We start from the raw sequence: 26,121 nt of genomic DNA, 5'->3' as shown, positions 1-26,121 counted from the left end.
CAACCCCGATCGTCAGCCAGTCATTTGCTTCCGTTCATCTGACCTTCGAGAGGAGTCAGAAATTTGCAAGTAGCTGCCAAACTGCAGAAAAAAAATGCTACTTTCTAACTGACCTCCGAAGAAGCCTGTTCAGAGCAAGTAGGACCTTGTGTTCTTAAGTCTGTGCAGCAGAATAATAGACAATGAGGTAGCACAGTTGCCTCTAAGTCAGAGTTCCACTCCAGAGACCTGAGCACATGATCTAGGCTGACACTTGCAGAGGAGTGCTGAGGGGGTGCTGCATTGTTGAAAGTGCCATTTTCCGGATGAGACGTTAAGCTCAGGATCATCTGCTCTCTCAAGTGGATGTAAAAGATCCCACGACATGATTCAAAGTAGCAGGGGACATCTATTTCACCTTGCCTGGAACAGCAGAATCAGATGACACTGTCTATGCTTTAAGGGTAAATTCAAAATGAATCTATGAAAACAATGGGCTGCATTTTAAGAGTCCGCCGCTAAAGTAGGCGGCGGACGTAAAAAAATACAGCTGGCATGCATAGGCGCCGCATCACAGAAACACCACAATTTCAAATGCGGCGGTTCATTTGCATGGCTGTACAGCAATGACATGGAGGGGACAGGCGAGTTGTCACAGGCAACAGCATCCGGTGCCAATGCGCAGGTGCCACGCCATTTTTAAAGGACTTACAGCCCTTAATGGACATTTACAAATTAAGTTTCAGGTAAGTTACATTGCAACAAAACAGAATTACGTGATCTTTGAATGCATTTTCCCACCCCACCCCCAATGGCATTTCCGGCCATTCATGCCGTTTTCCTCCCCTCGTGAATACTGAGAATTTGCCCTTTTCCCCCTTCCAAAGTTCGGTAACTTTACCCTTTACTTCTTCCCATCACCCACCACCCCCCAACCCCCTGACCAATCCGCAGCGTTGTCACCCTGCTGCTCCCCTCCCGCACAAAGAAAAAATCCTCCTCCTCCTGCCCCACAGGTGTCGTGCCACATTTCCCCGAACGGGGAGTTGAAGGTGCAGCATTGTCGACCACCCAAATGAAGATCGGTGAGGCGATGGGACTCTCATTAAAACAGGTATGTGGATTAGTTTACATATTGAAATGGGGGTCCCGTCGTCGAGCGGTGGGGCGGCTGCCACGAGGCCTTGCCACTGTCGCCGAGATCGGCACGGGGCTTGTCACCATCGAGGTCGATGGCGGAAGGGCTTTAAAATGCTGCCCAATATGCCAGTGAGTGAGTAGTCAATCATCTATGGAACAGACTCACTAGGGAGATGTTGGAGCCATATAGTATTAAACCAAATGCAAATCAAATAATTATTTTCAGGAAATAACATTGTGGTTCAACGCATATGAGTAATTTGAAACATATGTGGTAAGTGTAGGAGGCTTGGGAGTAAAAACCCATGTGGTTCATTATGTCCTTTAGGGAAGGAAATCTGCCGTCCTTACCCAATCTGGCCTATATGTGACTCCAGACCCACAGCAATCTGGTTGACTCATAACTGTCCTCTGAAATGGCCTGGCAAGCTACTCCGTTGCATTCCAAAAGGAAGGACACCACCACCTTCTCAGGGACAATGAGGGATGGGCAATAAATGTTGGCCTTGCCAGCGATGCCCACATCCCATGAATGATTTAAAAAGCTGACTTTGCACCTATGGTTCCCAAGGCTCTTCGCTACAAGGGTTTCCTTGTCTCATGTCTGGATCTGTTGTAGACTCACTGATAGAGATTGATTACTGTGATTAGTCAACAGTTTCATTATCATTGTCTCGTGACTATCAGGAAATGGATAGACCAAGAGTTTTTAATCAATTAACAATTCCTATGTTGTAGAGATAAACAACTATGTAAAACATGCTTCTGGTAACACATATTTGAACTGAAAATCAGTTGAAATTGTTCAGTGAAGTCACTTTGGCATTGTGATGCAATGCCTTTCTGTTATCACTCGGGTACAGCACCAATGAGCTTTGGCTACTTTGGACCAATGTCTGATGATGATTTCTCAGTCACATTGGTCAATGCAGCAAACATAGCCAATGATCAGCAGCTGGCACCAAGTTACCATGTGCCAAAGAGCCAGTACTGTATAAACCGAAGTCTGCTGAATGCCCGTCCATCCAAAATTTATTCCCATTGGTACAGAACCCCAGCAAATAAGGAATATTCAGGTGCGTCCTGTATCTAGCAGCAGCCAATAAGATAGCTAGAAAATGGCACAAGCAGGAGCGTCCCATCACCAATAATTGAAAGGTTGCATGATCTTTGTCAGCCAATAAGATTCCTGGAAAGTGAGCCCAACATTTGGAAATTTGGCATGATTGTTACAGGCCAATGAGAGTTCCTAAAAGGGACAAATGCGAATTTATATTCATTATTCACATTTTATATTGTTAATTGCTGGATTGTTGATGGAACTTCAAGAGATCCTCTTTCAATATTGGGCCCTCAAAGACTTGTAATGATATGACGGATATCTAAAGTCAGTTTTGGAATTCTTTATCTGTACGTTCGAAGACTCTAGCGATGGAATGCATTGCTATTCTATCAGCTATTTACTGCAGAGGCTTGTCCCATTTATACAGTCAGCAAAATAATTAACAAGATGCATTTCTGTCCACATCCTTCAGATCCTAGAAGAAAATATCAGGCTAAATTCATCAGTAGTCAGGGAGAGAACATGTTCAGCTTTGGAGTAAAAAGAAAATATATAAAGAACAGAAGTTCATCCACATGCAGCTGTCAGAGAAGCAGGGTTATTTTATTCATGGGAAGAATAACCATTTTAGTTGTGTGTTAATATTTCATTGGTAATTCTTTGGAAGATATTTAGATCTAGTTTTTTGTTATCTAGTCTTTTGATCCCAAATGTAAGTCATATTTTAGTTTCAGTCCTGGTAAAACTTCGCCAAATATTTTCCTCGTATTGTGCACCCTGTAAGATTTTCTTTCAATTGAACACAAATTCAGAGGTTGTAATGCTGGCTGATGATTCGCTACTGCTCAACTTGCACTGTCTACCAAGATAAATTTCACCATTTTCATTTGTTCATTTCAACTGCTGACATCAGTTCTTCGATTTGGCAACTACCCATCATTGTACTTGAATCCCAAAATTGATTGCAATTTGAGTTTTGGTCTCCCGTTCTTATCTCAATTTTTAGTTTCAACTTCATTAAAAAAAATGTTTTTCTAACTTAATTTATCTTGCCTGGACAAAGTACAATAATTTATTCAATGTCTGTTGAATTTGCCTAATTTTTGTTGACCAAAACAACACTTATCACAATAGGTCTGAGAGCGCACTATTTATAAGGGAAGGAAAATTATACCATGTAAAATTGAATGTGCGTGTAAAGCTAGAAAGAATAAATAAATGAAAGATGGGTCAGTTATACTTTAAATTTTGTCACAGAAGACCAATTTTTTTTAACGTTTGAGAAATGATGAATCAACGACACTCAAATTACAATATATGGTGTCTCCAAACAAAAGATCAATCCAGTTATTTCAAACCTCCTGCTGAATTCATTTAGAAACAAAACATATTGAAAAAGAATACATTGTTTAATTAGCATGCAGTGTCAGTGACTGACCCACTGTACAATACACAGTATGCCCTCAATTTTACTCTAAACTGAACCTGACAGTGAGATAAACAACATCTGCCTTCCCTGTAACGTAAAACCTCCATGGCAACGAGGGTGGGGGTACAGCACTCTACACAGCCATCCGGGACACTGATTGAGGTTGCACATTGCCAAGGGGTGCAGCATGCATGATGTGAAAAGAGACAATGGGCGGAGATGCTCACACTGTATATCAAAAGACTCAGGCACATTTGCCAATTTTTGCAGATAGGAGACCCTGGGACAAAGAGGATGGTTGTTGCAGAATGTTGAAATTCATCCAGTTACGATGCCAGTGTTTTTCAAACCCAGTAAACAGTTAAAGAGGAAAGTTCACCCAGTGCCCTCGGGTAAGTGCATGCCCTTTACGTGATTCTTGTGCCATTCTTAGCTCATTACAAACTAATGTAAAAGATTGAATTTTTTATTTATTGTATATAATATAATGCCAGTCCACTGACATCAGTTGTAGCTAGTCCAGAACTAGGGGACACAGTCTCAGAATAATGAGTCAGCCACTTAACAGTGAGATGAGGAGAAATTTGTTCACTCAAAGGGTTGTGAGTCTTTGAAATTCTGTACCCCAGAGGGCTGTGATGCTTAGGCATTGAGTATATTCAAGACAGCAGTCACTAAATGGTTGGGCACTAAGGGGTTAAGGGATATGGAGACAATGAGGGTAGATGTAGTTGAAGTAGAAGATCAGTTTTGATCATATTGAATAGTGGAGCCGGCTTGAAAGATGTTGCCTATTCTTGCTCCTGTTTCTTCCATAATACACCTGTCAGTCCACCTGCTCCACTGGGAAGAAATAAAGTTTGCTGAGGTCTGAGTTGGGAATCAGAAATGACACCCATTCCACCTTTTGCTATTACCAGTTCCTTTGTTGTATTCAAGAATAATTCTTTTGATTTGATCCAGTCCCGATGATTTCAGCATATGGATTACATTCACCACTGATTCTCTCTTTAACAGTCTGATACTTATTTTTCTCTCAACCCCATTTATGGCTCTTATTCCATTGCCGCTTTAGGTTCCTTTTGTCTTCTGTCCTGGCCAATATTTATCCTTCAATCAACATCATTAAAAAAAATTATCTGGTCATTTATCATTTTGCTGTTTGTGGGAACTTCTTGTGTGCAAATTGGCTGCTGCATTTCCTACAGTGCAACAGTGACTAAAGTTCAAAAATACTTTCTTGGCTGTGAGGCACCTTGGAACATCCTGAGGTTGTGAAAAGTGCGATATAACCACAAGTGTTTCTTTCTTTAGAAGTTGCTTGTTAGAATGATGTATCATTCTTACTCCAAGGATGTGTAGACCACCTGACTATTTTCATGCCTCCTTGTGTCAGCCAATGGGAGGTCTGTGAGAATGCTGCATGGTGACTCATTTTCTAAATTGCTGCCCATGGAAGAGCAAGGAACCTCACCTGTCCTGATATGTCCCTGAGGGTAAGGAGAGAGACTCACCTGTTCTTGATGTGTGCCTGAGAGGATGGGGATTGTGGGGGGGGCGGGGCGGGATCCTTCACCGGTCCTTGTTGCGAGTTTATGAATATATCTAAGTCAAATAGATTGTATGTGTAAAATTTTCAAGTGTGAAAGATGTGCTAGAAACAAGATCTATAATTATATTCCAGCAGATCTCCCATGGCATTGTTTAGTTTAGTTTAGTTTACAGATACAGCACTGAAACAGGCCCTTCGGCCCACCGAGTCTGTGCCGACCATCAACCACCCATTTATACTAATCCTACACTAATCCCATCTTCCTACCACATCCCCACCTGTCCCTATATTTCCCTACCACCTACCTATACTAGTGGCAATTTATAATGGCCAATTTCCCTACCAACCTGCAAGTCTTTTGGCTTATGGGAAGAAACCGGAGCACCCGGAGAAAACCCACGCAGACACAGGGAGAACTTGCAAACTCCGCACAGGCAGTACCCAGAATTGAACCCGGGTCGCTGGAGCTGTGAGGCTGCGGTGCTAACCACTGCGCCACTGTGCCGCATTGCTTATGGGATTTGCTGTTTTGTAATAATATGCCATGTACTTCACCAGGGCCACAGATTCACAGTCTAATTCTGCCATGTCAGATCAACAGGAAATAAATGTAACACTTGATGGAAGTGTGTGCTGTACACAAAACTTCATATATTATTGGTGAATCTCTAGTGCCCTTGTTCACAGTTAGTTGGAGAAAGTGGTATATCTTGTAGGTGTGTTTGTTGTAACAGGCCAGGGGGAAGTTGCATTTCCACTTCTGGAGCAAGTGAAAATAACAGGTCTTCTCGCAACATTGGTGTTTTTAGCACCACCATATGGAGGAAATAAGAATAGGTGTAAGAAGGGTTGACGTATATGCTCATAAATAATCTACATATATATTATAAAACAAATTGTGCCTATAGCACATGCCCTGATTTACATGTGACTATGACTCAAAAATCTAATACCTTTAATGTTGATTGAAAGAACACTTCAGCAACGTTCACTTACTTCGTTTGATTTAAAGTTTTCAGGACTCAATCAAGAAGCATTTTACTAATACGGACGTACTTCACTGTCTCTCCCCCATCTCTCTCAAGCACCTACCACATCCCCTGACTCTCAGTGAGCAGTGCCATAGGAGATCTACCTGTATTGTACAATACATTGTGTTACATGGTGCAACCCTTTTATTGTTATAGAACAAGATATCCTTTGGCTCGGAGCAATGGTATTAATAAATTCTTCCAGTACCATGAGCAATGCCACAGGAGGTTTGCTGGTGTTAACTGTTCTGACTCACCATGTGAAATGCCACGGAAGGTGTGCCAGCATCCTATATTCCGACACAGCAATAGGAGGGCAGGTCTGCTTGTTTGTTCTCAGACCTGAGGCAAAGCCAGTATCCTTTAAAGCTGCTCTGACAATGAGCAATGCCACAGGAGGTTTACTGCTATTCTATCAACTCACCTATGAGCAACGCCACAGTAGGTCAGCCAGTATGCTATTGATTTGATTGAGCAATGCCAGTTTCAACTCATTGTGAGCAATGCCACAGGAGTTCCACTACTATTAAAATAAATTGTTTCCTGTGAAATTTTGCCTTGTACCACGTTATACAGAGCAATCATTACCCAAAGTGGAAATGGAAGCTGTGTGAGGCAGGCCATTCTGGGAACTGCTGATACCTGCAGAATACCCTCACATTGATGCCATTTTTATAATGGAGGTGCCAAGATAGGATATTACAACATTAATACACAGGATGATAGGGCTGGAAACTTAATCAATTAAGTGATGTATTAGCCTACATGCTAATATCTACCAATGCCCTAGCTTAACATTTAATAAAGATCAATGTGGTTTTAATGCACTTTAGTGAAACTCCTCATGGGTCTTAATTATAAACTGAGGAAATTACAAGTCAAGTTTAGTTAGTGGAGTAATTTCACACTTACAGTTGTGTCTAGTATGAAAGAACGAGTTGGTGATGCAGAGGTTGTGATAGGTACACAACTCAAGCAGCGTCTGTCCATTCTCATTCATCCTTCCAATGCCATAGCGCCCAAGGCAGGAGGGCCATGAGTCATGGTCGGCCTCAACGCTTGCATTAAAGTCCCCCAGCAGGAACAGATGTTTGGTATTGGGGATGCTACTAATGATATTATAGAGTTCCTCGTAGAACTAGTCTTTAGCTTCAGGTGGGGAGCAGAGTGAAGGAGCATAGATGCTGAGTAGGTGTACTGGACCAGAGTCGGTGAGCAGTCGGATGGACAGTATGCAGTTTGAGCCATTTGAAGGTGGCTCTATCATGCTGAGCAAAGAGTTTCACCAGGTTTCTTGGAGGCACCCAAGATCACGTCGTTGGCACCAGCTGGACCTCATCGTCACAAGGCGAGCCTCTTTAAACAGCGTTCAAATCACACGCAGCTTCCACAGTGCGGACTGCGACACCGACCACTCCCTGGTGTGCAGCAAGGTTAGACTCAAACCAAAGAGGCAGAAGGGCCACTCGCGCATCAACACGAGCAGAATTTCTCATTCACAGCTGTTACATAAGTTTCTAAATTCACTTGAAAAAGCCCTTCAAAACACTCCCACAGGGGATGCAGAGACCAAGTGGGCCCACATCAGAGATGCCATCTATGACTCAGCTATGACCACCTACGGCAAACGTGTGAAGCAGAATGCAGACTGGTTTCAATCTGACTTTGAAGAGCTGGAACCTGTCATAGCCGCTAAGTGCATTGCACTGTTGAACTACACGAAAGCCCCCAGCGAGTTAACATCCGTAGCTCTTAAAGCAGCCAGAAGCGCTGCACAAAGAACAGCCAGGCGCTGCGCAAATGACTACTGGCAACACCTATGCAGTCATATTCAGCTGGCCTTTGACACTGGAAACATCAGAGGAATGTATGATGTCATTAAGAGAACTTTTGGGCAAACCATCAAGAAGATCACCCCCCTCAAATCTAAATCAGGGGACACAATCACTGACCAACACAAGCAAATGGACCGCTGGGTGGAGCACTACCTAGAACTGTACTCCAGGGAAAATGTTGTCACTGAGACCGCCCTCAATGCAGCCCAGTCTCTGCCAGTCATGGATGAGCTGGACGTACAGCAAACAAAATGGGAACTCAGCGATGCCATTGATTCTCTAGCCAGTGGAAAAGCCCCTGGGAAGGACGCCATTACCCCTGAAATAATCAAGAGTGCCAAGCCTGCTATACTTTCAGCACTCTACGAACTGCTTTGCCTGTGCTGGGACGAGGGAGCAGTACCACAGGACATGCGCGATGCCAATATCATCAGCCTCTATAAGAACAAAGGTGACCGCGGTGACTGCAACAACTACCGTGGAATCTCCCTGCTCAGCATAGTGGAGAAAGTCTTCGCTCGAGTCACTTTAAACAGGCTCCAGAAGCTGGCTGAGCGCGTCTACCCTGAGGCACAGTGTGGCTTTCTAGCAGAGAGATCCACCATTGACATGCTGTTCTCCCTTCGTCAGATACAGGAGAAATGCCGTGAACAACAGATGCCCCTCTACGTTGCTTTTATAGATCTCACCAAAGCCCTTGACCTCGTCAGCAGATGTAGTCTCTTCAGACTACTAGAAAAGATCAGATGTCCACCAAAGCTACTAAGTATCATCACCTCATTCCATGACAATATGAAAGGCACAATTCAGCATAGCGGCGCCTCATCAGACCCCTTTCCTATCCTGAGTGGTGTGAAACAGGGCTGTGTTCTCACACCTACACTGTTTGGGATCTTCTCACTGCTGCTCTCACATGCGTTCAAGTCTTCAGAAGAAAGAATTTTCCTCCACACAAGATCAGATGGCAGGTTGTTCAACCTTGCCTGTCTAAAAGCGAAGACCAAAGTACGGAAAGTCCTCATCAGGGAACTCCTCTTTGCTGACGATGCTGCATTAACATCTCACACTGAAGAGTGGCTGCAGAGACTTCTCGACAGGATTGTGGCTGCCTGCAACGAATTTGGCCTAACCATCAGCCTCAAGAAAACGAACATCATGGGATAGGACGTCAGAAATGCTCCATCCATCAATATCGGCAACCACGCTCTGGAAATGTTTCAGGAGTTCACCTACCTAGGCTCAACCATCACCAGTAACCTGTCTCTCGATGCAGAAATCAACAAGCGCATGGGAAAGGCTTCCACTGCTATGTCCAGACTGGCCAAGAGAGTGTGGGAAAATGGCGCACTGACACGGAACACAAACGTCCGAGTGTATCAAGCCTGTGTCCTCAGTACCTTGCTCTACGGCAGCAAGGCCTGGACAATGTATGTCAGCCAAGAGCGACGTCTCAGTTCATTCCATCTTCGCTGCCTCCGGAGAATCCTTGGCATCAGGTGGCAGGATCGTATCCCCAACACAGAAGTCCTTGAGGCGGCCAACACCCCCAGCATATACACCCTACTGAATCAGCGGTGCTTGAGATGGCTTGGCCATGTGATTCGCATGGAAGATGGCAGGATCCCCAAGGACACATTGTACAGCGAGTTTGTCACTGGTATCAGACCCACTGGCCGTCCATGTCTCTGTTTTAAAGACGTCTGCAAACGCGACATGGAGTCCTGTGACATTGATCACAAGTCGTGGGAGTCAGTTGCCAGCGATCGCCAGAGCTGGTGGGCAGCCATAAAGGCGGGGCTAAAGTGTGGCGAGTCGAAGAGACTTAGCAGTTGGCAGGAAAATAGACAAAAGCGCAAGGGGAGAGCCAACTGTGAAACAGCCCCGGCAACCAATTTTATCTGCAGCACCTGTGGAAGAGCCTGTCACTCTAGAATTGGCCTTTATAGCCACTCCAGGCGCTGCTTCACAAACCACTGACCAGCTCCAGGCGCTTACCCATTGTCTCTCGAGACAAGGAGGCCAAAGAAGAAAGAAGAAGACAGTTGTGTCTATGTGAACAATTCAACTCCAGAGACTTGAGCATATAACCCAGGCCGACACACCAGTGCAATACTGAGGCAATGCTTTACTGTCGGAAATGTCGTCTTTTGGATAAAATATTAAACCGAGGTCCCGTCTGCTCTCTCAAGTGGATGCAAAATATCCCATGGCACGATTTCAAAGAAGAGCAAGGAAGTGCTCCTCTTTGTCCTGGCCAATGTTTATCTGTCTATCAAAGTCGCAAAAACAGATTATCTGGCCATTATCACATTGCTGTTTGTGGGATCTTGCTGTGTGCAAACTGGCTGTCGCATTTCCTCCATTACCACAGTGACTCCACTTCAAAAGTACTTCATTGGCTGTAAAGCGCTTTAAGATGCTTTAATGTTGCGAAAGGTGCTATATAAATGCAATTCTATCTTTCTTTTTGCCTTAACAATTTCCCAATAGTGAATAGCACTCTCACCCCTGAAGCTGAAAGTTGTGTGTTCAAGTTGTGCTACCGGAGCTGAGCACATCGTCTATACTCTGAAGTGTTGCCCTTTTAATGAATCATTAAACTAAGGCTGCCGTGGCAGTTTGGGTTCTGCCAGGGCCACTTGGCTCCAACCCTCATTACAGCCTTGGTCCAAACATGGACAAAAGAGCTAAATTCCTGAGGTGAGGTGAGAGTGACTGCCCTTGACATCAAGGCAGCATTTGACTGAGTTTAGAATCAAGGAGCTCTGGCAAAACTGAAGTCAATGGGAATCAGGGAAAAACTCTCCACTATCTGGAATCATACCTAGCACAAAGGAAGATGGTTGTGGTTTGTTGGAGGCAAATCATATCAGCTCCAGGGCATCACTGCAGGAGTTCCTCAGGGGTGTGCCCTAGGCCCAACAATTTTGAGCTGCTTCATCAATGACCTTCCCTCACCATAAGGTCAGAAGTGCGGATATTCACTGATGATTACACAGTGTTAAGTACCATTCTCACCTCCTCACATATTGAAACAGGCCATGTCCACATGCAGCAAGACCTGGATAACATTCAGGCTTAGGCTGATAAGTGACAAGTAACATTTGCGTCACACAAGTGCCAGACAATGACCATCTCCAACAAACGAGAATCTAACCATCTCCCCTTGATGTTCAACGGCATTACCCATCGCTGATTCCCCAACATCAACATCCTAGGGGTTACCGTTGATCAAAAACCTAACTGGACCAGCCACATAAATGCTGTGGCTACAAGAGCAGGTCAGAGGCTGGGAATTCTGTGGTGAGTAACTCACCTCCTGTCTCCCTAATGCCTGTTCACCATCTACAAGGCACGTCAGGAGTGTGATGGAATACTCTCCACTTACCTGGATTGGTGCGGCTCCAACAACACTTGAAGCTCAACACCATCCAGTACAAAGCAGCCCGCTTGATCAGCACCCCATGCACCACCTTAAACATTCCATCCCTCCACCACTAACGCGCAGTGGCAGCAGTGTGTACCATCTACAAGATGCACTGCAGCAACTCGCCAAGGCTCCTTCGACAGCACCTTCCAAACCTACGGCCTCTACCACCTAGAAAGACAAAGTCCATGCATACGCATGGGAACACCACCACCTGCAAGACCCCTCCAACCTGATTTGGAACTATATCGCCATTCCTTCACTGTCACCAGCTAAAAATCTCCCTTTCTAACAGCGCTGTGGGTGTATCTACACCACATGCACTGCTGCAGTTCGATATGGTGGCTCACCACCATCTTATCAAGGGCAATTAGGGATGGGCAAAAAAATGCTGGCCTTGCCAGTGAGGTTCACATCCCATGAACAAATAATAAAAGGATAAAATGGCACTATTTGAAGAAAAGGAGGTGAGTTCTCCTGGTATCCTGGCCAATGTTTATCTGAATTGTGGTACCTTGCTGTGCAAAAATTGTTTGCTGCGTTTGCATTCAGAACAACAATAACTACATTTAAAAAATGGTCCATTGGCTGTGAAATGCTTTGGGACTTCGTGAGAGGTGCTATATGAATGAAAGTTTACTCTTTCTTTCTTGATTAATATTTGTTCTTTCTGTGAAGTGCCTTGAGATCATAGAATGATACAGTGCAGAAAGAGGCCATTCAACCCATCGTACTTGTGCTGGCTCTTTGGTGGAGCTATCCAATTAATCCCAGTCCCCCTGCTCTTTTCCTATAGAGTGCTGCGCTGTTGGTGATGCTATTATTTTGCATGACGTTAAACCAAGGCCCCCTCTGTCCTCTCAGGTGGACGTATAAGATCCCTTGACACTATTCCAAAGAGCGAGGAAATTCTTCCCAGTGTCCTGGCCAATATTTATCCCTCAATCAATATCACAAAAACAGATTACCTGGTCATTATCACATTGGTGGGATCTTGCTGTGCACAAATTGGCTGCTACCTTTTCCACATTACAACAGTGACTAAACTTCAAAAGTACTTCATTGGCTGTAAAGTGCTTTGAGACATCCGATGGTCGTGAAAGGTGCTATATAAATGGAAGTGGTTTTTTTCATTCAAATATTTATCCAATTCCCAATTTGCAGGTTCCTCTCGAATCTGTTTCTACCACCTTTCAGGCAGTGCATTCCAAATCACAACAACTCACTATGTAAGAAAATGTTTCTTCCTGTCACCTCTGGTTCTTTTGCCAATCACCTAAATCTATGTCCTGTGGTTACTGACCCTTCTGCCACTGGAAACAGTTTCTCCCTATTTACTCCAGCAAAATCCTTCATAATTGTGAACACCTCTACCAAATCTCCCCATAACCTTCTCTACTGTAAGGAGAACAATCCCAGCTTCTCCAGTCTCTCCACTTAACTGAAGTCCCTCATCCCTGGTACCATTCTAATAAATCTCCGCACCTGTCCAATGCCTTGATATCCTTCCTAAAGTGCGGTGGCCCGGAATTGAACAGAGTTGAACAGCTGAGGCGTAACCAGTGTTTTATGAAGGTGTAAGGGATATTCTGCTACATTAAAGATGTTGTGTTAGGGTAAGCTGTGCTCTGTAGGTCAGTATGTGCACCAAAGAAAAACATGAGGTTATAAAGTTAAGGTAAATGTCCTTAAAAAAAAAAATCAGCTGGTGCATATAGGTGGTGAAATTGGTCTTTAGTGATAGTGCAAAGTGAGCAATAGCCCATTTGACACCTCCAGCTAGTTTTCTAGAAAATTGCCAATTTTGCACCAATTCACCCCAAAGGGTCCCCTTCAGTGTCTCCAGCCCAGTTCAGGGTCTGATCATATTGTCCATCTTTGGCCCCAAACACTTTTGTCACTGAGTACCAAATCCAGATGGAATTGCAGACAAAGGTCCGATACAAAATTCGTATGAAGAATGAAAGCTGGTAGCTGGCAACTGTGGAGACAGGGGGAGTGATAGTGAGGGAGCAGTGAATGTGGAGCAGGTTGCTAATTGGTTGGCTGTAGGGAATGTTGCCCTGGTGACAGAGCATGGTTGGTCTGTGCAGGTGTTCAATCCATTGTGAAGATTTGTGGAAAAGAGATTACAGTGATTAATACGGCTGAATCAGATTAACTCGCAGAGCTAAATATAAAGGTACCCCTTGAGTAGGCAGCGCCAGCCAGATAGAAAATAATTCTTTACAGAGGAAAGAAGCTCAGACTAGTTGACGATAGCTTGGAGGCTGAAACTATGAAGTGGGTATTATCCATCTCAATTGCAGCTGACCAACTTCGTGATCCCAGATGGTTAATGGCTATCCTCCTCTTTTCGGACCAGTTTTTGGATCTAGTATGTGGTAACTGTTTGTAACCTCTTACAATGTTCCAGGATCTCTGCACTCCTCCAATTCTGGCCTCTTGCACTTCCTCAATTTTCATCCTCTGTGGCTTCTTGTTAAATTGTGTTTGATAATGCTGTTGTGAAACGTCTTGTGATGTGTTGTTACTTTAAAGTGGCTATATAAACACACATTGTTATTGTTGTCGGTAGTAAATCCCAGACGTGCCATGTAGGTCAGTACTCTTTCAACTGTTCATGTTGCCTCTTTATACCTTGTCTCTCCACTGCAGCCAAATCTTCACCAGCTACACATTAAATATTCTGTAAATTACTTCCCTCTCCCACCCTATTACTTATTGTGAAATTATGCTGTTATGAAATGCCAAATAATTGATGTGCCTTTCTTACCTGTGCTTACTAGATGATGGCAGGCTACTAAAACTTACTGGCTGCCAACTTTCAACAAGTAGGATGATTTTTGAGAGGCTGGAGTGAGATTGAAGTTCGTGGCTGCTTGTGAGTGAATTGTAGGGTAATTCACTCTGAATTATCATCATGTAATTCTGAATCACATGGCTGCAAGACTTAGCCTAGAGCTAAAAAAATTATTTCAGCTGAAATGACACTTTTTTTTTTAAGGATGTGGCATCTCATGTAATTCAGCCCAAATGTGATAAATAATGGGAAGGGAGATTGCTCAGCCCACCTTAGCTTGCTTATCCAGAAAGATCCCAAAGTTCATCACAGCCTCCAGCTGCTGCTTAAATAATTCCAGTGGTTTCAACTCCACTGCCTGACACTGAGATCCATTCCATGTGCTGATCTTTCTCGGGGGAGCAATGTTAACTTTGCACGATGGTGAAATACAGGCAATATTAACTTCAGTGTAAAGGAGATTCATGATGTGGGAGTAGCAACTGATCCAATATTGTCCATTTTACATACTGTCTGAAGTTAAAATTCCCCCTTTTGTGTGAAGAAGCATTTCCTGACAGTCCCAAACAGTAAAAAAAAAAGATATCTGGTCATTATCACATTGATGTTTGTGGGATCTTGCTATGCACAAATTGGCTGCCGCGTTTCCTAAAAAACGCTTCATGAAGGAACCTCATTGGCTGCAAAGCACAAGTTCTTTCTTTCTTGGACATGGCAACCATTTTCCAGCAGTTCCGTTATCGACACTGCATTGGAGTTTGCTGGTCCTGCCCGCAGTCTGACTGACAGAGCAGACACGGCACACTGACAGATTTAAGTAGATCTGTGCAGACTATGACCACACTGCCCCGAGGCTCATCTGTGTTTGTTGCTGCATCGGTAACTATTTCTGTAGCTATGCCAACGAGAGGCAAATGAGTAGGTTATTGCAGTGAGGGAAGTGACACAATCTGCTGCTGGTATTAATGATTGATGCTGTGTTCTAATTAAAATTCAGCCATCTGCATGGTTTGTTTTGTGGATGTTGTATCTATTTCATGTGCCATTGCTCTCTGAAATCAGTACTGCTGTCTGACAGCTTTAATTTCTTGGGTGAGTGGGGTGGGGAACAGTTTGATCATACAGTGTAATTCATACCGCAGATTGATGTGTGATGCATTCTGCTCAATCTCTCTCTCACTCTCTCTCCCTTAGGCTCCATCTTTCTCCTCTCTCCCCTCTTCCAGTCTAAACGGGTACTGCTATTGCCATCTGTTGACTCTAAATCTTGGACCTGTTTGGTATTCTAGCACATGCTACTGCATGCATCTATCTATCTATTTACCTCTCTCTCTCTAACTCCCCTGTGCTCCCTGTCTGTATCCATCTATCTCCCTCCCACTGTATCTCTCTCCCCTCTCTCTATCTTCATCATGTTTGGTTCAGTCAGTAACACACTCACCTCTGTGTCGGAAGCTTACAGGTTCTACAATAGGGACGCGTATTCCAGAACTTCACTGCAGGGTGGGCTGCAATTTTACAGATGTTGAACTGAGAACCTATCTATCTTTTCAGATGGATGTAAAAAGCGCCAATGACACTGTGCGAAGTAGAGTAAGAAAGCACTTCCAGTGTCCTGTCCAACAGTTGTTCCTCAACCAAACCCACCAGAACAAATTAGCTGGGCAGTTTGCTGTTAGTTGGATCTTGTTGTGTGAACAATGGTTGGCATGCTTGCCTACAAAGCAACAGTGACTCCATCCAATGTAAATCACTAGCTGTGTCTCAGTTGATCACACTCTCGCCTCTGAGTTTAGAAGATTGTGGTTTTGAATCCCACTCCAGAAACTTGAGTGTAAAATCTAGGCTGACATCCTAGTGCAGTGCTGAGGGAGTGCTACACTGTTGGAATTGCCTTTTGGATGAGATGTTAAAGTCGAGGCATGGATTATCAGCACACGTGGATGTTAACTAACCCCAAACCATTCATTCATTTGCTTACTGTCTACATACCAATAGTGACAGCACTTCAAAAGTAATTAATTGGCTACAATGTGCTTTGGACATCCTAAGGACCTCATAGAATAAACCAAATAATGCAAGTTCTTTCTTATACTGCTCACTCTCAGTCTGTCTGCTCTCTGCTCACTCCCAGTTTGTCTGCTCTCTGCTCACTCCCAGTTTGTCTGCTCAATTTCAGTTTGTCTGCTCTCTGCTCACTCCCAGTTTGTCTGCTCTCTGCTCACTTTCAGTTTGTCTGCTCTCTGCTCACTTTCAGTTTGTCTGCTCTCTGCTCACTCCCAGTCTGTCGGTTCTCTGCTCACTTTCAATTTGTCTGCTCTCTGCTCACTCCCAGTCTGTCTGCTCTCTGCTCACTTTCAGTTTGTCTGCTCTCTGCTCACTCCCAGTTTGTCTGCTCTCTGCTCACTTTCAGTTTGTCTGCTGTCTGCTCACTCCCAGTCTGTCGGCTCTCTGCTCACTCCCAGTCTGTCTGCTGTGCTCACTTTCAGTTTGTCTGTTCTCTGCTCACTTTCAGTTTGTCTGCTCTCTGCTCACTCCCAGTTTGTCTGCTCTCTGCTCATTCCCAGTCTGTCTGCTCTGCTCACTTTCAGTTTGTCTGCTCTCTGCTCACTCCCAGTCTGTCTGCTCTGCTCACTTTCAGTTTGTCTGTTCTCTGCTCACTTTCAGTTTGTCTGCTCTCTGCCCACTCCCAGTTTGTCTGCTCTCTGCTCACTTTCAGTCTGTCTGATCACTTCCTGGACCATCCTTTCTCAGATCCCATGCCTCCTGAGCCTCAGCCCTCACCTGCTGTTTGCTCTGCACCTACTTTAAACCTGCTCTCATTCTTATTCCTGGGTTCTGACCATGGGACATATGCTGGTAACTGATATTTGCATTTAATGTCAGCTGAGACTCTGTGACAATATCATAATTTGATTTTTTTCTGAAGTTCTGATGATTGCTTTGTATGTTTTCTCAGAGTCTCGACTGACATTTTTGAATTTTCTCGACATTCTAACCTTGCATTTCAAGCTAATAAAATGCGTGCATGGGTCTGCTCTGATTAAAGTGGATAACTGATCAGTGCACAAGCATTACATTCTATGGTTACACAGGATAACCTGTCCTTGTTCCCCATTCCAGTTCACCATTCCGGCTCCAATGGGGGTTTTGGAGCTCAGTCACACATCTCTCCAGGACAACGTCTGCCGAACAAGTCATCTTGGACAGAAGTTCTGAGTTCAGCAGCGCAGGTTAGTACATAGGATCATAGAATGGTTACAGCACAGAAGGAGGCCTTTCGGCCTCCCACAACATTCTTCCTTAGGGAAAGTGAGGAAGGTTATGGAGGTGCTGCCGAAGAAGCTTTGGTGAATTGCTACAGTGCCTCCAATGGCTAGTAGGCACTGCAGCTAAGATGCCTTGAGGGAGTGAATATTTAAGCCAGTGGATGGGGTGTTGATCAAGTCCACGGCAAATGAAAGTGCGTCGATTTTTGTTTCCAATTTCTTTCCCTACTATTGAAGGTGCTGACGCTTGCTGGGTAGGGAGGACCTCAGCCATGAGGCCATTTTTCATAGGGGACACCCCCAGACCATGAGTCAATTGTGGAGGGTATTACAACAGTACCAGATGCCTGCTCTCCCAACGATTATCATAAGGGTAATGTCCATCATTAGATACAGGGCAGAGATTGAACCCTGGTTGATTTCTATTTTTCATCCTCCTCAGCCCACAGGAACTGAGGTAATTTGTCGGGCCCCAATTGCTGTCATGGCCAAGAGCAGGAATCCAATCTGGTACAAGAAGGAGGCTCATCATCACGACCTTCTCAATGGGCAACCAATAAGGGGAAAAAAATTCCATCTTTGCCAGTGACTTTCACATCCCAAGAATGGATACGTATATGCATTAAAAGAGTAACTCTACTCCCATTTCTCCACCGTTTCCAGCTGTCCTGTGGAATGATTTTGTCTGTTGTCCTTGCAGGATACATTCTGCATGGAGCAGCTGATGGAGACAACGGCCAACCTGAACCTGCAGCAGGGCCGCATATGTCCAATCGACCTCCTACAGCAAAGGGATGTTCCACGGGCAGAACCACCCGAGCCAAACCTGACCCCTTGCCTTCGGAAATTGAACCGCTGTTCAGAGTAAGAACTGCACCCTATTCACACAGTACAGTAAAATCCTTTCAAAACCGCAGGACATCCTTAAATGCTTTACAGTCAAGCACTTTTATTTGAAGTGTGGCATTCTTTCAACTATGAAAGATGATGGTCAAACAGTAAACAATCCATTTAGGTGGGGGTGTCTTCTCTTGGTGCACCTTTCTTTGCTGATGGCTGTGAAGGCCAATCCTTGAGAGGCAGGTTCTGCCACAAGTGCCACACCTGAAGTTGCCAAGTGATGTTGTGAGTTGTTGTTTTCGACGTTGGCGCCTGTTGCCAAGCTGCTGCAGCAACTGGTTGTCATGGTAGCGAACACCAGACAGGATGTGTCGCCATTTCCCTCTTTCACCAGCTAGTGACTCCCAGGTGTGATAGTCGACATTAGGGCCTTCATGTCACGCTTGCAAGCATTCTTGAAGCTGAGCTTTGGGTCCCCCACTGGCCGTCTGGCCCCGGCTACCTCACCATACAGAAGGTTCTTGGGTATGCGATCGTCTTCCATCCTGCGGACGTGTCAGATCCATCAAAACCACCTCTGTTTGATAAGTGCCAACACGCTTGAAGTGCAGTCATTGCTATAATGTGAGAAAGGTAGCAGCCAATTTTTGCACGTCGGGTTCCCACAAATGGCAATGAGATAATGACTGGATCATCTGTTTTTATTGATCTTGGTCAAGGGCAACAAGGTCACTGGGTAGAAATCCCCTGCTCGTCTGCAAAATAGTGCTGAGAATAGACGGGGACTTGGGTTAACACCTCATCTGAAAGGAGGGAGCCTGCCCGGCCTTAGCCTGGCTACATCTGGAATACTGTGTCCAGTTTTGGTTCCCTCATATGGTGATGCCAAGGCCCTGGAAAAGGTCCATAGGTAGGCTACTTGATTGATACCGAGTTTAAAAACTTTTCGCTATCTGGACAGGCAGAGAACCAGAGTTTTTTACCTTGGAAATGCTTGCGTTATGTCCATCTGTGAAGGTGGAGGGTGAATCTTGATATATCTCACACAATGCCAGTGCTAAGTACTCAGTGGTGACTATCATGGGATAGTCTCAACAATCCTCTGCACTGAGTGGGGTGCCAGCTCGAAGCAGCACTGAGATTCCAGTCTGTGCTGCCTTCAACTCCACCCCCACGCACCACCCAACCCTGTCCAATTGATGAACTTGCATAGCATCTAGGAGTGGTGCCTGACAGAGGGTCAGGGGGTGAAGTCTTGCCTGCTCATTAGCTGTATAAAGACTCACAAACAACAGTGACCGCAGTTCAGAGTAACTCACTGCATGTGAAGAACTTTGGACCATTTCTGAGAGATGTGATAATATGAGAGATGGGCCTCTTTCTGTGCCATAAACGTTCTATGATAAGGTGCAAGTCATTCTCTCTCTATATATTGCATATTTGTATATAAGGGAGTTTGGATAGCTGAACATCTTCCCATTGTACCTGATGAGGGAAGAGAATGATGGGCACTGTTCCTGCCAACGTCTGCTGCTTGGTTGCATCTGCTGCAGAATGCATGGACTTTGGGTAGTGACAGGATTGGACTCAGTTGTGTGGCTTATCCTGGTCAAATAGCCTGTGCGATTCACAGTTGATGTGTGTGATTCAGACAGACACAGGCAGTGAACTTGCAAACACTGGGGACAAAGCAAGATATTTTCTTTGTGTACGACCATACAAATTAGGAGCAGAAGTAGGCCATTAACTCACAATGCTGCTATAAATGTTGTGTTTTCCTGTTTGCTTCTATAGTGTGTTTCAGTGTACACTGATGAATATTCCACAGTCTCTGGCACTGCTGAAACAGGTGAAACTTCCTCTGGGTCTTATATTCCAACCATTCAAGGATTCCATGGTAAGTGGAGTTGGATGGGATGAATATTCCCTTGTTCTATGAGGGTCCTTAACCTCTCATCATGCCTTAAATTCTGGATCAATTGACATTATCAAGATTGAGAGTGATAGATTTTTGTTCGGTAAGGGGATCAAGGGATGTGGAGAAAAGAAATAGAGTGTATTGCAGAGCAGCCATGATCTAACAAAATGGCAGAAGAGGCTTGAGGGGCTGAATGGTCCACTCCTGTTCCTATGTTGCTAAATTACTGATATATGGGATCATTGATATTACCCCCACATCTGTCCCCTCTCAAAAGTGACTGGATCTGCCTACTGTACTAGAGATAGCCTGACCAGAGCCTTGTACATCAACAATGCAACTTCCTTAGAATTCCAAGCATTCTTGGTCTTGCTATGGATCCACCATAAATAATTCATCACCCCTAATGGAATGTCCGGCATCTTTATAAATTCATCTTCCACATGACCGTGCAGATGCAGCTATATTAGGGTTCCCAACTTTGGTTGGACTTATTCCTGGAGGTGTCACCTCATGCCTCCAGGCGCTCCACCCCCACAATCCCACCATAGGTCACGTGACACATCCATACTCACGGTGTCCCACCTTCCTGCAGCCAATCGGAAACCAAATAGACTCTTCACTACCTGATTGGATGATTCCTGCCTCTCAGTAAAACTGCCTTTTTCTTTTCCACGTCTGACATTTCCATAACTAATCATCAAAAGTGTTTGAAGAAATGTTTTTAAAACCACAATTTTTTAACGTCCCCTGTGATTATTTTTTTCTCCTGGGTTTGCTGACAGCCATGCCTTGGAGATTAGTCTTTCAATCCTGAAGAGTTGACGATCCTAAGCTATGTTACGGAGCAGTGATAAAGCCATTTTGTTTGTAATAAATACTGGTACAATTTTAGTAACATGACTCTTCCCGGCTGGTTTTCCAGGAGCCTCCGTTGCTGATCACTGATGTTCCCCCTCGCTGTTCAATGTGTCAGACCTACATTAACCCCTTCATCACCTTTATTGACCAGCGACACTGGAAATGCAGCACTTGTTTCTCGCTCAATGATGGTAGGAGCACATGTTGGAGATTGACTTGACCTATTTTGGGAGCATTCAATGGTCAAACCAGAGTTTAGGTTGCTGTTCAAAATTCTGTGGAGAATAATGGATGCCTTGGGAGTATGTAGTTGGATCAAAGTGTTCAGCTGTCATCACGAGGCACTAGAAGAAAGCCCAAGTTGGTCAGAACTTCAATTTCAAACATGACCTCTGATGGTTGCCTGGTATATAGAACACAGCAGAGATGATGGGTGGTTTTATCTCCTATTGCTCCACAGCTTGGGTTGTCCAATTGTAAATTGGAAGGGATGAAGTTGCCTGTAGACGATGCAGCATTAGTAACTGATAAAATCAGCCACGATTATTGACAGATGGGAATTGCAAGTTGTTCTACCTTTACTTTCTCCAGATGTCAGGCATGGCTTTGTGAGTAACGCTCTCCCAATTTTCCGTAAGGTCAGTCCACCACTGACCAGACGTCTCAGAGGGTCGTAACCGGTGTAGAGGCCCAGTCGAATAGGTCTCTGCCCCTTTCTCCTGTCTGTGGCAATGCTGAGGAACATTGGCCAACTCTCCCCCTGCCCTTCTTAAGGCCAACTCACCAAACAGGAAGGCCATTAGGAGGTGAAGCACAGAGGCAGACAGATTTTACTGTGATGAATGTTCTCCACTTACCTGGAAGGGTGCAGCTCCAATAACACTCAAAGCTCAACGCCAACCAGGACAGAGCAGTCCGATTGATTGGCAGCCCAACCACTGGCTGGTTCAAAGTTGGACATCAAAGCCAAGCATCAGGAACACTGGTGCGGTAACTAAAAGCACAGTGAGGAGCTCTCAGAAGGGCAGGAGATGTCCTTTTGAAGGACAGGCAAGATAAAAGGGTTTAAGCAAAGAATTCTGGGGGCGAGGAGATGCCTGAGCTTCTGCCCGCCAATGGCAGGGCAGAAGGAAGGAGGAGGAGTGGTAGAACTGGAAGAGTAGAGAGTGTAGACAACAGAAGGGTTGTGGAGGTAAAATGGGGCAAGGTAGTGAAGGGCTCTCTGGCCAAGCACAAAGATTTAAAAATCTGTGCACTGGGTGAGGGGCTATCAGAGTAGGTTGACGAGGATTGAGGTGAAAGGTGAGAAGGACTTGGTGCAGGAGAGGATGCGAGAGAGGAGTCTGGATCGGTTGGAGTTCATGATCCACATTTTTTCTTTTACCAGTTCCTGGGAAATTCCTCTTTGACCCCATGACAGGCAGCAACTGTGACCCGCACAGTCGACCAGAGCTCCAGCACGCGGCAGTGGAATTCATGGTACCTCTGGAATATCAGGTATAAGCTGCAGAACACCTGTACCAGCTACACCTTGTACATAGAATCCTAGAATGTTTACAGCACAGAAGAAGGCCATTCAGCCCATTGTGTCTGGGCTAACCCTCTGTAAGAGCTACTCAGCTAGTCCCATTCCCCTGCCTTTACCCTGTAGCCCTGCAAATTTTTTCTCTTCATGTGCTTATCCAGTTCCCTTTTTAAAGCCTTGATTGAATCTGCCACCACCACACTGTCAGCAGACGAGATCCTAACCGCGTGCTGTGCAAAAAGTTTTTCTTCATGTTGTCTCTGGTTTGTACGACTGTACAAAGTCCTGGGCCAGCTATACCCTGTCTGACTGTACAAATCACCTGTAGCAGCTACATCATCTACCACTGCACAGAATACCAGTGCTAGGTACACTGTCTCTCACTGTACAGTACACCCTCCCTCAAGCAGCAGACTTGTGCCAGGTAGATCCTCTGACATTGTACAGAACACCTGTGCCAGGTAAGTAAGGTTCTCCCAGCGCACAACCAATTCCTCTCTATAACTGGAATAAACGGAGAAATTGCTGGAAATACTCAGCAGGTCTGGCAGCATCTGTGAAGAGACAAAACAGAGTTAACATTTCAGGTATGTGACCTTTCATGAGAGCGGGGCCTGGATTTCAGAAGTTGCATGGGATCAGCCACGGGGGTGAATGCTATCTGCTTTGCTGAATTTCATTCCCTCTTGTGAGCAGTGCTGTACCTGTACTCCATCTCCTCCTCCGAGTTGACAGCTGAGGTGAAGAACGTGCACCTGAACTCTGGCCAACACTTCCCTGCTATCCATCAATCGATTTACTGTGACGTACTTTGTGTACCGCTCTGATTGACAGAAAACCGATTTCACTGACCACACTCTGTTATCTCTATCCTTGCTCAGGCTGGACGCCCTCGGCCTGTGACGTACCTGTTTGTGTTTGATGTTAGTTATAGTGCATTGGAAACTGGTTACCTGGAAATTGTCTGCAAAACCCTGCTGGAGAACATAGACAGGTAAGGCATTCAGTACCTGTCCTCTTAATTTATGTTCAAAATCAAATAAACATTTAGGTGTCAATCCTGGTCTCTGTCAAAATACTTTTTCATGCAAAATATCAGATCTGAAGTTTGTGAGTTTCTGGCCAGAATCAACAGCACCAAAAACCATCAGCCTCACATTGTCTTTCGTGGGATCTTGCTGTGTTCTGAATGGCTGTCACATTTGCCTACGTATCAGCAGTCACTGCGCTTGCAGATGAAGCGCTTTGGTCAGGACACGAGAGAGCTTCCTCGAAGCTGCCATGGGATCTTTAATATCACCTGAACCATTCAGCCAGGCCACTGGTGCCTCAGTTTAATGTCTGCTATGAAAGACCGTACCTTAGACAAGGCAGAACTCCACTGTACTGGAGAGTGAGACAAGATATAGGGCGGCACAGTGGCGCAGTGGTTAGCACTGCAGCCTCACAGCTCCAGTGACCCGGGTTCAGTTCTGGGTCCTGCCTGTGCTGAGTTTGCAAGTTCTCCTTGTGACCGCGTGGGTTTCCGCCGGATGCTCCGGTTTCCTCCCACAGCCAAAGACTTGCAGGTTGATAGGTAAAATTGGCCATTGTAAATTGCCCCTAGTGTAGGTAGGTGGTAGGAGAATGGTGGGGATGTGGTAGGTAATATGGGGTTACTGTAGGATTAGTATAAATGGGTGGTTGCTGGTCGGCACAGACTCGGTGGGCCGAAGGGCCTGGTTCAGTGCTGTATCTCTAAATAAATTTTAAAAAAATAAATTATGTGCTGAGATCCTTGAACATACAAACAATGACGACAGGAAAAGACCCTCTGGTCCATTCAACCTGTCCCACACAATACAAAAACTTGTGCATCATGGTATAGACTCTCCCCACCCAATCTGAACCCTCTTCACTGGAGAGGCGAGGAATCAGATTAAAAACCAGGCCAATTATGGAAAAAGTATCTGGAAAATTAGGTGTTTGAAATCAGTCCAGGAGACCGGTCTGGCCTTGATTAATGTTGAGTGGAGCTCAAACCCGCGACTTTCTAACCTTATTTTATGGGTACAATAGAGTTCATGAAAGGATAAATAGTTGACAGTCATTTAGAGGAATGGCTTGATGATTTGCATGGACCTTTTCTCATTCTGTGTTTATCCTCTCTTTTGTTAGTTCAAATCCCAGATCTCTCCCCCTAGAGCAGTCCTCCTGCACTTAACACAGGTTATCACAGGAAAACAGCTGCAGTTCCTTTAGTCGGGACCAGTCGGACTTCCAACCCTCTTTCCTGTCTCTATTACCTAGGTTACCAGGTGATTCACGGACCCGCATTGGGTTCATTACATTTGACAGCACAGTGAACTTCTACCACTTGCATGGAAGTCTGTTTCGGCCCCGCATGATGACTGTGGCTGATATTGATGGTAAGTCGTTATTTTCTGGGGCTTTATTGTTTTAATGCACATTTGTTGATGGTGGACCAGCTTGGCTCAATGGAACCTGGAACCAGCACCTGTTGCATGACAGTGTTTGGATGCTTCCCTCACAGCCCCTCGATAACCCTGAAAACCAGTGCCTCAACAGGCAGGGTAGTCGAACAAGCAGCAGGAGGCTTATCAGTCTTCTGTATTGGTTAGCCATGTGATTATAGTCTATTAAATGACAGCACTACCACTACTCACACTTATGTAACCCAAAGCTTTGCTCCTGGCCACCCTGTTCCTGAGCTAAGTTGGCCTGGGGTTTTCCTTGTGTCATTTCTGAGTCTGTTTTAGGCTAATTGCTAGAGATAGATTGCTTGGAACAAGAACTATTGTTATGACATAGAATCATAGAATGATATACACAGTAGGAGGTCATTCGGCCCTTCGTGCCTGTGCTGGCTTTTTGAAGGAGCTGTCCAATTTGTCCCTGTTCTTTCCCCATAGCCCAGCAATTTGTTTTTTCCTTTTCAAGTAATATCCAATTCCCTTTTGAAAGTTACTATTCAATCTGCTTCCAGCACAGTACAGCTCTCCCCTTAACCTTCTCTTGTGACTACCAGAAGGCAATGGGCCTTGGTCTAGCAATTCCTTGAGGGGGAAGGGGGAGAGTAAACACTCCATATTGACTAAAGAGGCTAGCAAGACGGATATCCCAGTACTCCAGTTTGGAGACTCTTCACCATGATGGTGGATTTCCATGCGTATGTGAAACTTACAGACCAAAAAAAAAGTTAATGCATTAATAAAAAACGCCCTGCTCCAGTAAATAAGCTAAACTTTAAGAACTCTGAATCACTGAAAGTATCTGTGATCATCTGTAACAAAACAATATTGTCGACCATAATGCATTCTACAGCCGAGGAAGGTCTACCATTCTGCAGAGAGCAACCCAATCTCCTTCCATTCCATGGGATGGTGAAATTAACAACCTTTAATGCCCGGTATTCTCTTCCTATATCCATTGGAGTTTAGGAGAATGAG

General features: G+C 44.9%; 1 protein-coding gene across 1 annotated transcript in view; it reads left to right on the top strand.

The window, feature by feature from the left end:
* Window positions 1-1,987: 1,987 nt before the first annotated feature.
* Window positions 1,988-26,121, top strand: part of LOC137355306 (protein transport protein Sec24A-like) — a 63,065-nt gene continuing 38,931 nt past the window's right edge. Inside the window, exons 1-13 of the mRNA XM_068020292.1 lie at window positions 1,988-2,195; window positions 2,655-2,719; window positions 3,886-4,003; window positions 6,351-6,635; window positions 14,246-14,315; window positions 16,979-17,118; window positions 17,383-17,492; window positions 18,229-18,392; window positions 20,163-20,265; window positions 21,212-21,338; window positions 22,535-22,644; window positions 23,554-23,666; window positions 24,962-25,080. Of these exons, the coding sequence (XP_067876393.1) occupies window positions 1,988-2,195; window positions 2,655-2,719; window positions 3,886-4,003; window positions 6,351-6,635; window positions 14,246-14,315; window positions 16,979-17,118; window positions 17,383-17,492; window positions 18,229-18,392; window positions 20,163-20,265; window positions 21,212-21,338; window positions 22,535-22,644; window positions 23,554-23,666; window positions 24,962-25,080 (1,732 nt within the window). The remainder of the gene's footprint in view (window positions 2,196-2,654; window positions 2,720-3,885; window positions 4,004-6,350; window positions 6,636-14,245; window positions 14,316-16,978; window positions 17,119-17,382; window positions 17,493-18,228; window positions 18,393-20,162; window positions 20,266-21,211; window positions 21,339-22,534; window positions 22,645-23,553; window positions 23,667-24,961; window positions 25,081-26,121) is intronic.

This window comes from Heterodontus francisci, chromosome 42 (assembly GCF_036365525.1).
Source record: "Heterodontus francisci isolate sHetFra1 chromosome 42, sHetFra1.hap1, whole genome shotgun sequence".
NCBI lineage: Eukaryota > Metazoa > Chordata > Chondrichthyes > Heterodontiformes > Heterodontidae > Heterodontus > Heterodontus francisci.
This window is presented reverse-complemented; position numbering and strand designations above follow the sequence as displayed.